Genomic DNA, 12172 nt, shown 5'->3' on the forward strand with positions numbered 1-12172 from the left:
AGAAAATGGAGTTAAGAATTAACTATTTCGAAACTTTGTGTATAGCCAATATATTATGTCGGATGTCAGATTTTACTGGTTCAATTAATATTTGAAAAGTGATGCTCGATTTCCTTTGAATTACTCAACTCAATTTACATTTAATTTTATTCAATTGATTTTGAATTATTTTTAATTCCGTAAGTCACATAAGTCTTTTGCTAATTCCATTATATCTATTAATAAAATTCCAGCTCTCCTACATATTACATATGCACTTCTTAATGCCCCACTAGAAGCATTAAATTCCGCTTAGAGATAATATTCAATAAATATTGTGGAATGATTCTTGAAATCATCTTTTAAAATTCCAACATTTTTTTTCTATCTTCTTAAAGTGCTTAGCAAAAACGTTTCCCTATAATGAAATAGTTTAAACAATATTTGATAAAAATGTGTATATGAAGTTATTTATATATTTTAAATTATTTACAAAACAATGTTTGTTTATAGCAAAGTAAAAGAAATGGTTAAATAGTATAAATATATGACAAGGTTTATTTTAGCGATAAATTGTTGAAAACATGCAGAAATAATATAATTTCAAAAATTAAAAAAAAAACAAGTAAACAAAAACAATAACAACAACAAATAGCAAATAGCAAATGTGTCATTATCACAATTATTTTAATGAAACAGATTAAAATAAAATCTAAAATAAACAAAATAATTGAAATAAACAAATATAAAAAAAGAAAAAACTAAAACCATTAACACAAATTCTGTGGGTGTATTAAAAATGAAATTTTAAATAAATTTACTATGAAATGTATTACTCGGTTTATTCGATCAACAGAAAGTTCTCGCAGAACTTTCTTGTGTCTCTCTGTAGCTCCATTTCGCTGGAACCATATGTCTGGATTATTGAGAACTACCGGAGGTAAAAAATCTTCCAACATGCTCAGATATGCCGCCCCGGAGACGGTTTGTGGTTGCCCAGCATAATTTACGCAAAAAATATTGAGCGATTACTCGATCTGAGATGATGTATTTTTACAAGATTTATATTTTTGGAATTTAATCAAACATTTGTTGGGTGTATAACTTAAAAATGAGGCATTCACAATAGATGGCGTATCTTTTGAACGTGGTTTTTGTTTTTAAAAACTTATATGTCATTTTAAAGGGTACATATGTATCTGTCATTTAGGATTCATTTAAAATCAGGGAAATTGGATACCATACGAATTGAAGCCTAGAGATCTTGAAAGACGATTTTGCATATCCGAAATGATGCTTGAACGCTTTAAAAGAACATAATTTTAGCACCGAATCATGACTTGCGATGAAAAATATATCCATTTCGATATACCGAAGCGAAAGAAATCGTATATGAAGCCTGGCCAACTAGCCGAATTCACACCAAAGTCAAATATTCATGTCGCTAAGGTAATTAACTTTATTTGGTGGCAACAAAAGAAACTTCTCTATTATGAGCTGCTGAAATATGGCCAGTCCATCACAGGGAACCTATACCGAATGCAACTGATTCGTTTAAAGCGAGCATTGACTGAAAAACGCCCAGAATATGAGGCCAGGCATGAAACCATAATATTCCATTAGGACAACGCTCGGCCACATATTGCAAATACCACCCCTAGCCCCTTCCGACTACTATTTGTTTCGATCGATGCAGATTACTCTCTTTGTGCGTTCTTGGCCTCAAAAGATGGCCACTACTTTCAATAAATTTATATTGTTTAAATGTTTCCAAATAAAAGCTAAATATTTTTAAAAATCCTTGCATTTTTAAGTCATACACCCAATATAATATTCAAATTAATATTCCATTAGTTGTCTTCGATATTTAAAAAATTCTGTATAAATTTAAATAAAGCAAAGATTGTGAGTGATATCATAGGAATATTTTATTCATTTGAAAGGTCGATACCATTTTGCATAAATCAAGCTGGATTCGACCTATGGCATGGATTATCTTGACTTTGAGGGCCGCTGTGGTTTGTGGCTTATTCACATAGACCTGTGACTTAAGAAACCCCACAAAAAGTCTAACTGAGTAAAATCACACGATATCGATGCCCAATTCACATTACCTCCACGTGAGATGACCATGCCCTCAAATGTTCAATGTCGCATGAGCTGTGTGGCAAGTAGCGCCGTCCTGTTGTAACCACATGATGTCATCCCTCTTCGAAGTCATGTGGATTATTATCATCCCAAATTTGACAATATTGTTTGTCGATGTAACCATTCATTTTGAAATATGGCCCACCATTAAATTGATCAAATTACCTTTGTAAAGTATGTCAGTTATTCACCCCTATCGGCAATAACATGTGAAATTTTGTTCCCATGAAATATTCATTTCCCTCGAAGGGAAAATTGCTATCGGGAATATCACGATGAACTTTACATTCACAATAGTTGATTTTGTTTGTAACAGCTGTTTATTGTTTACAAAATTCCATTTAAAAATTTCACAACAAGGGGAATTTTTTCACGTGAACAAAGTTGATGAACGAAAAAAGGAAAAGGGAAAATATTTCATGTGAAATATTGATTCGCGATAGGGGTAATTATGTTTAATGTCAATTATGTTCAAAATATTGTTAATCAGATTAAAATGAGTGATGAGAAAAAAGTGCGTAGTAAAATTATTAAATATTTTCAACAAAATCCAACTTGGTCCTACAAAAAGTTGGCCAAACTATCAAAGGTCTGCCGTCAAACTGATTCCAATGTTATTAAACAGTATCGGTCCGTTGCAACGCGTTGATAGAAAAACTGGTTCATATAGAAGGAATGGTCCACATGATGTTTCTAAAGCCAACAAAATAGAAACCTTTTTCAAAAGAGCTCCCAACACATCCGGTAGGAAAGCATTCCGGTTAGCTCAGTACTCGGACTATTTGGTACGAAAAGTTAAAGCCAATGCAGGTTTAAAAACATACAAGGCTCAAATAGTTATTGACAGGAACTATGCTAAAAATTTAGAGGCCAAAGACAGAACACGGAAATTGTAGTCAAATTGTATACATCTTCCGGGACAATATTTATACCCTACACCACCATAGTGGGGAGGGTATTATGCGTTTGTGCAGATGTTTGTAACGCCCAAAAATATTAGTCTAACACCCACCTTAAAGTATACCGATCGACTTAGAATCACTTTCTGAGTCGATTAAACGATGTCCGTCCGTCCGTCTGGTTGGCTGGCTGTCCATGTAAACCTTGTGCGCAGAGTACAGGTCGCAATTTTGAAGATATTTCGATAAAATTTGGTGCATATTACTTTTTCGGCCCAAGGACCAAGCCTATTGAAACTGGCTGAAATCGGTCCATTATTTCACCTAGCCCCCATACAAATGTCCCCTCGAAATTGGACTTTATCGGTCATAAACGTTTAATTTATCCATGTATCTACACAAATTTCGCTCCAAATAAGTTTTATATATACGAAATTCATGTCACCAAATTTTGTTACGATCGGTCCATAATTAGTCATAGCTCCCATATAGACCCGCTTCCGAAAATCACTTTAACGTGCATAAATCGCTTAAAAATGTTGGTATACACACAAAATTCAACATAGTTATCTTTAATATAGACATAAATCACACGACCTAATTTTATGGTGATCGGTCCATAATTGGTCATAGCTCCCATATAAGGCCCACTTCCGAAAATCACTCAAAAATGTAAATTATTGATATTTTAAAAGAAAAATATTTTTACTCATTTACTTGGTGTAGGGTATTATATGGTCGGGCTTGACCGACCATACTTTCTTACTTGTTTTAAGTTGCTGATGCTCTAGGGAATGTTGTAGAAAAGTTTAGGAACCAAAAGCAGAAAATTTTCCAAAAAAAAAGTTCATGGTTGCCATGCCAAGAACTTATGCAATTCCGGCAACAGAAGCTAAACATTTGTTATAAATACCGAAATTTACATCAAGGAATGTTTGCAAAAGAGGAGGCTTCCATTCATAACACTTCTTAATGTGTCAACGAGTTTTTGGTCTGATTTGGCATCCTGTCACTAGGATAAGCAAGGTGTTGAGGGGTACAAGAACAATAATGTGTTATTTGTACCAAGAGAGGCAAATCCTCCAAACTGCCTGGAGCTAAGGCCAGTGGAGAGATATTAGGTTCTTGTTAAAAGAGAATTGAAGAGCACAAAAAAGGTATCTAAAAGTGTGGTAGATTTTAAACGGAGATGGACCTGTTCGAACCAAGAGAGAGAAAGCTCAATAAAAACCTTAATGGAAGGGTTTCCGGAAAAGGTTCATAAATTTATAACTATTGATTTGAACCATGATATAAAAAAATTACAAGGTAGTTTCATTTATAATTTTTTGACAAGAAAGGGGATTTTTTAAGTTTATTTTATTTGTAAATATTCAGTGAAGCGTTGCCACATTTAAAAAAAGGTTACAATACTCCGAGAAATTTTCAATAAAATATGTATGTAACAGTTCACAATACTGCAATTTATATTTAAAATAAATAAAAAACGGATTAATCTAAGACGAGTACCATTATATCACATAGGCCATGACATAAGAGCTGCCTGAAGATAGTGATACCTTTTTCAATCAGATGTTTTTAAATTTATCAGAGGAATTCTAACGTTGCCCCAACTGGTGCATCAAAAGGATTTTGTGGTCGACTTTCTTTTATAAAACTAGCCTGTGCTACAAACGTGTTACTGCAGTCTTTACTGAAACTACTTTATTTGTTGATAAAAATCCCTATTTTCAACGTGTCCAGGATAGAGTAATATGTTTGCTCAATAGTCACGATGGAGTGGACTTTTAGTGTGTTTCGCTTATCTATTTTCTGAAGCCTTATATGAAACGCAATATAGGCTTTGTCTTCAAATGTATACCACCCTTGCTGGATGAGAGACGCTATGAAGAACGTGTTACCAATTATGCCGTTTTTCATTTATTGCTCGGGATGTTCGTGATTATGGCAAGTTCCTGGAGTTTATATTGAAAACTATAGAGCGTGAACAAGCTGATAGTGTGCAGGGCTGTGGGAGTTTATTGAGATAAAGCGCGGCGTAAAGGGACAATTCCATTGCATTGCCTTAGACTTTGCAGTTTATTTTAGAATCTTTGGTGGCGGATAAGAAGTTAAAACCACAACAGAGCCAGCTGTTGAATGATATAGTAGAATATCGTCAAATATTCCACTGTATCATTCATCATACCAAATATCTGACAGTTGTCCCAATGAAATTGTCTCTCAAATCTTATTAAGAGATTACACAAACGGTTGTACATTCGTAAAATTGTTCTCTTATTCGTGGAGATGCAAGAGGTTTGTGCCGGCAAACAGCTTTGTGATTTAGTTGCAGATATAACCACAATCAATCATAAACTAAATCCTCATGCTAACGATACTCAGGAATTGAAAACTTGGCCAGAATTGTGTTGCTGCTCAATGCCTTGGATAAACGCACAATAATATTTTGAATAAAATATTTTTTTATTTTATTTATATTTGAAGTTCTATACTTCAATAAAGGCAAAAATCGGATTAAGTTTAATGAATATGGTAGCTTTGTTTTAGACATAAACTTCAAATCCCCTTTATTGTCAAATGCTTAATTACGTTGACATAAAGATAAATTGAAACTACCTTGTATTTTTTATATCATGATTTGAACTACAAAAATAATATTTTTTGTAAATTGTAATAATAATTTCAATCAAATAAAAAAAAAATCAAAACTGTAGTGGTTTCATGTTTATTAACATATATGTATGTATGTTTCGTTCTCAATTCTTATATAAAACTGTTGTTTATTTTAGAATCCCAGCTTTGGGATTTTATAACACTTGACCTAAATTCAAAACTTCGTTACTAATAATTTTAATTGACAAGGGCCTAGGAAAACACCTATTAATAAATTTTAGGCATTTTCTATTTTTAAAGAAACATTTCTAGAAAACATTCAAGCAAGCAAATTGGATTTTCGAAAAAAAATCTCAAAATTTTCTCAATTTTCAAATTAAAATCGATATTGCTTTGAAACTTTGTTTACATGATTTTTATACCCTACACCACCATAGTGGGGAGGGTATTATGCGTTTGTGCAGATGTTTGTAACGCCCAAAAATATTAGTCTAACACCCACCTTAAAGTATACCGATCGACTTAGAATCACTTTCTGAGTCGATTAAACGATGTCCGTCCGTCTGGTTGGCTGGCTGGCTGTCCATGTAAACCTTGTGCGCAGAGTACAGGTCGCAATTTTGAAGATATTTCGATCAAATTTGGTACATATTACTTTTTCGGCACAAGGACCAAGCCTATTGAAACTGGCTGAAATCGGTCCATTATTTCACCTAGCCCCCATACAAATGTCCCCTCGAAATTGGACTTTATCGGTCATAAATGTTTAATTTATCTATGTATCTACACAAATTTCGCTCCAAATAAGTTTTATATATACAAAATTCATGTCACCAAATTTTGTTACGATCGGTCCATAATTAGTCATAGCTCCCATATAGACCCGCTTCCGAAAATCACTTTAACGTGCATAAATCGCTTAAAAATTTTGGTATACACACAAAATTCAACATAGTTAACTTTAATATAGACATAAATCACACGACCTAATTTTATGGTGATCGGTCCATAATTGGTCATAGCTCCCATATAAGGCCCACTTCCGAAAATCACTCAAAAATAAAAATTATTAAAATTTTAAAAGAAAAATATTTTTACTCATTTACTTGGTGTAGGGTATTATATGGTCGGGCTTGACCGACCATACTTTCTTACTTGTTTTTTATATATTTGGTCAATTAAAAAGGTTTCTTATCAGGCTCGGCTTAACCAACTCTTAGGCATTCGGCGCAGGTCTCTGCGTATTATTTTAGGACATTTTTTGCTTGAAAAACAAAACCTTTGTGAAATATTAGGATATTATGACAATATGACATGTAAATTGACCAATTGTTTAACTAACAGTTAGTGTTTATACGCCGGTTAACCGCGAACCTGGTTTTCCTTTGAAATTTCGGTTTTTGTGGTTTATATCACTGGCAAAATATTAAAAGAATCGCAATTTATAATCAAAATATTAACTTAGATTAAAGTGGAGTTGAATGTGATGGAGAATGTGTTTTTGAAACGGTCGTCGAAAGTGATATTGAGGATGACATTTAATATGATAACGTTGAAATAAACAAAGGCCATGCTCTTAAAATATATTTAAGTGATGTTAGTGTTGCAAAATATTTAATAAATCGAATGATAAATACAAATATTGCAAACTAACGTTTTGCTTCAAGAAAAGCATGGAGTTCGTCTTATACATGATTTTGAACATCGTTGAACATCTTTGTCTAATATGGTAATAAACTTTTTGCGTATTTATAAATGCGTCAATCATGCACTGACTGACTTCAAATTAGCCACGTTCACTGACAATGATATCAAACTTTTGATTTTGAACATCGTTGAACATCTTTGTCTAATATGGTAATAAACTTTTTGCGTATTTATAAATGCGTCAATCATGCACTGACTGACTTCAAATTAGCCACGTTCACTGACAATGATATCAAACTTTGGACAGATTTGTGTAATTCCCTAAGACAACTTGATTAAGCAAAGATTCGGAACCCTGATAGAACTTGATGGTATAATACAATTTGTTATAAATAATTTAGATAAAGTGAATAATTCATTTACTAAAGAATTAGTTACTCATTTTAAAACCCGAATTAATGAACGACATAAAAAAGTTCTTAATACGTTTGTACTTGAATTCAGGATCATGTCCAACTAGCTCAAATTTTTTAAAGCATAGCTCCAAAACGGAAACTATAGGGTTTGCTATTCAATTGTTTTGTAGATTGTTCGGGAGTTAATCTGATCAGAATATTTTTGATGAAAATTTCATGATGGACTTTGTTTTCGAATGTTTTTTAACATTATCAATACTTGAGTTGTTAACTTTAACGTTATTTTTTGTTTTTCTTTAAAAATAAAATATTAAAAAACCGACATCAAAACTTCATTCTTTACTTTTTTATAAAAAATTAAATTATTCGAATAATTCGGTTAATTTTAAACGTGTGATCGAATTAACAAGTTAAAATCTCTTATTTGAATTATTCGTTTTATTCGAACAAGAGAAAAATCGAATACCCTAATACTCACATTTGGTCGATTCACATGGTATCCTATCATGTCATCATTGTCATAATGTTCTAATATTTAACAATGGTTTGAAAATGTTGTTATTGCCTTTTAAGCAAAAAAAATTTCCTAAAATAATACTATTCTGTATGAATTGGAAATGCGATGATGGTCTGGGATTTTGAAATTTTGTAAATAATGCTTTGCAGAAAACATTAAAAATAAGTAAAATTTGCCAGATTACAATAATTTGCAAAGACACCCTCGTACCTTACAAAACTACCCGCACTCGATATTGCATTTTTATCTATAAACATGTTTTTATTTAATTTTCGAAGTTGTCGATATGCACGAGTAAAATGCCACTATATTACCTACATTTTTTTGTTTTAAACACAAAACAATTTTTACGAGTATCTGGTGCGCTTAAATGGAAAACAAAAAAAAAGTAAACGAAAACAGTTTTGTTAAAGGCCAAAAAGAGGTAAAATTTAGCTTAAACATCTGTATTTACAAACAAAATTGTTAATTTACAAAACACTTTACTCTGGTGACAATAATAAATAATACAACAATAACAAAAACTTATCAAAAGAAATTTTTTTATTTTGTTTAGTTTTCTTTAAGTACAAGTATTTAATACTATTTTTTTTTTTATTTATTGTATTTACAAGATTGTTTTTTTTTTTTTTGTTGGCTCTATAGGAAAAACAGGCAGCAAATACAATACATCAGTGGTTGTAACAGGCAACAGGTGGTTATGTGTTGTTTGGCACTGATATGAAATTTTCAAAATACTAAGTAGTACCTTAATTTACTAAATAGCATTTAAATGTTAAACATTTTCATTTTAATATATGTACAACTTTCCATGACTTATTATCATCAACGCCAGCTAACAGCAAACAATTGAAACAAAAATAAAATAATAATAAAAAAATATAATAAAAATACCTAACTGACGTGGCTTTCAGTAAGCGGAGTATTGAGTTTTTAACTTCACCAGTCTGTGTTGCTCTATTTACTAGTGTGAAGTGTATCAAATCGGTTCTGAAAACTAAAACGATATTGTGTTAATTTTTTTCTTTTTAGAATAGAATTTTTTTTTTACATACGTCAAAACGTGAAGAAATTTAATTGTGCCAAAATGTTAATACAAATATTGACAAATTTCATAAGTTGTGAGTTTAAGAAAATCAAAACGAATTTAACCATGTTTTTGATTTTCTTTTGGATTATATGGTTTTCACAGATTTTAGCCATTTCTACCATGTTTATGAGGTAAACATATATTTACTTACAATATTATTATAATACTGTTACTCGGGGTTGTCATAGAATCCAATCATTGTCGGAATCGTTTTGAAAACGACAAAATAGGTACATTTGTCTTATGAAATCCAATGTAATTTTTTGTTTAATCGTTAAAGAATTTAATTCTAGATCGAATATAAAACCGATAACTTTCGATTTCACAAGACCAATGTACTTTTTCTGTCGTTTTCAAAACCGATTCCGACAATGATTGGATTCTATGATAACCCCGACTATAATTTTGAAACTCCACCTTTTCCAATTGTATTTCAAAAATTTTCAATTAAATTTCAGAATTTTCGAACTGAATTAAGAAAAATTGATATTGTATTTATATTGTTTTTCAGAAATTTCCAATTATATTTTAGATTATCTTATTGAATTTCAGAATTTTTATTAATATTTCAGAAATTTCCAATTGTATTTCACAATTATCAGAAATTTATAATAGAAAAAGAAATTTCTCAAATACAAATTGAAAAATTCTGAAATACAATTAGAAATTTCAGAAATATATTTGTAATGTTCAATATGTAATTAGAATACCCTACTCTTATATTCATATTTAATTTTGTATTTATTATTCATCAATCATTAATATCTATATTTAATAATCCTTAATTTTTTTTATTAATCTTCCCCTTATAGTTTGCCTGATATCACTGATATACCCACAGTTACTGTAACGGAATTACCATTGGAAGTTTTGCAACAACCGCAAAATACTTTGGATTCGGTTATAATTGATGATGGTGGTGGCGATAGATCTTCCGAAGAAAGAGTCAATCGTACAATTGAGGTTATACCAGAGACAGAAGAGGAAATTCAAAAAGGTAAGTGATAATTAATTTACTTCAATAAAATAATAAACCTAATAAGAAATATAGAAAGTTGACATAATTCATAATTCAAAGACTGAGATCGGCCTAAATAATGTACAAATATAATATAATAATGATTGATTTAAAGAACTGATTTTTATGCCAATTTCCAATATCACCGAAAAGTCATTCAAAACTAAAAATTTGACAGAATTATTTTGTTTTTTTGTTTTAATAAATTAATCTGTTTAGTAAAAATCCTTTTTTCCGATTGAGAGATTTGTGGCTTTTTGTCAAAACATTTTTATGAAAAATGTATTGGTAAAAAAAAGATGCTTTAAAATAAATGAAGGAATCGAGTATAGTATGAACAACTGCCTTGAATGTCTATTCTGAAACTGAAATTCACTTTGCGGCCATAAAATCCCAATTTTTGAGAACGAAAGCAAGCCTTGACTGCTGCTCATCTCATAACGAGATAGCTAGACATTTTGATATCGGCGTATGACTATAAAGTTGGGGAATATGTGATAGGTCATCAGTAGGGTCAGAATTTTCATAAATTTTTTATTGGAATATATGCTTCAAAGAAATAAAAAATATGACCCTAAAATTTTGCTTTTTTTAATTCAAGAAAAGACTTATGTATTTATTTTAATATTTTGGGATCAATATTTGTTTAACAACCTAATTAGAGCCTATATCATCTGACGTACATTTTGAAGTCAACAACAAAGTGGTCGTAATATGGTTGTCAATCAAAATAAAAATATTAAATATTTTTAGGTAAACAAAATTTATTTTTTTTTCCAAAGTTGTTTTTAATGTTTTGGAAATTTTTTTTTCAAATTGTTTTTTAAATTTTAAAAAAATATTTTTTGTTTTTTAAATTTGTTTTAATATTTAGCGAAAAACTTTTTGTGAAAAAAAAAATTCGGGTTAATAAATATTTGTTCCGACTTTGAGCCATTTTAGGTCCAACTTACTATGGTCTTATATACGTCATTGCAAAGGTCTTTGAAATAACTATCATTAGATATCCATATTGTCCATAGTAATCCATATATAGGTAAAGAAATAGGTCAAAAATCGAGGTTGTCCTGGTTATTTATATCTCAGCCATTTGTGGACCGATTTTCTCGAGCAACCGAGCCGTAAGAATTCCGGAGATATTGATGTATGAATCGTGTATGTAAGTTATTTGGAGGCTTCGAAATGTTGATTTCAACAGACGGACATGGCTTAATCGACTGCGCTATCTATAAGGATCCAGAATATATATACTTTATAAGGTCGGAAATGAAAAATGTAGAAATTACAAACGGAGTGACAAAATTATATATACCCTTCTCACGAAGGTGAAGGGTATAAAAATATTTTTTCAGTAAAAATATAAATTAGTTTTCTTTAAAAAGAAATGTCGGAACCAAATTTCATATGAATCTAGTTGTTGTTGTTGTAATATCATGAACAATTTTACAATATTTAATATGAGGAAAAGTCGAAGGAATTATGTTATTTCAACATGATGAGTTCATAAATCCCGTGGAAGTTGTGAAGTAGGGTTGGCTGAACAATTAAATATAAGGGCTATCATGAGGGACATGTTAGGCATAAGATAATGACGGACACGAAGACATAATTAAGCCCTCAGTTGTGCCAAAATGATACTTGTTTTACTCTGCATAATATTGTAGGCTTCTGCTATAGGCGAACTTCAAGTACGACTGTGGAATTGAGAGTGTCTCCATGAATTTCGCTCAAAGCTATCAAGTACAAGGTGTCATCGAATGGATCTTGCACAATCCTCAGTATGCTCTCATCGTACTATGGGAAATGTATCGGGGAATCTTCCAACTGCGATTACATCCCTGG

At 31.1% G+C, this 12172-nt stretch overlaps 1 protein-coding gene across 3 annotated transcripts in view; it reads left to right on the plus strand.

The window, feature by feature from the left end:
* The window catches only part of LOC135951040 (SUN domain-containing ossification factor), a 114385-nt gene that overhangs the window by 86423 nt on the left and 15790 nt on the right, over nucleotides 1-12172 (plus strand). For 2 of the 3 annotated variants that reach the window (XM_065500599.1, XM_065500598.1), the window contains exon 3: nucleotides 10125-10309. In XM_065500599.1, coding sequence (XP_065356671.1) covers nucleotides 10125-10309 — 185 coding nt within the window. Of the gene's footprint in view, nucleotides 1-9111; nucleotides 9444-10124; nucleotides 10310-12172 lie in introns of those variants that run through there. The other variant, XM_065500600.1, reaches the window with a different exon arrangement.

This window comes from Calliphora vicina, chromosome 2 (genome assembly GCF_958450345.1).
Source record: "Calliphora vicina chromosome 2, idCalVici1.1, whole genome shotgun sequence".
In the NCBI taxonomy this organism is placed as follows: Eukaryota; Metazoa; Arthropoda; class Insecta; order Diptera; family Calliphoridae; genus Calliphora; species Calliphora vicina.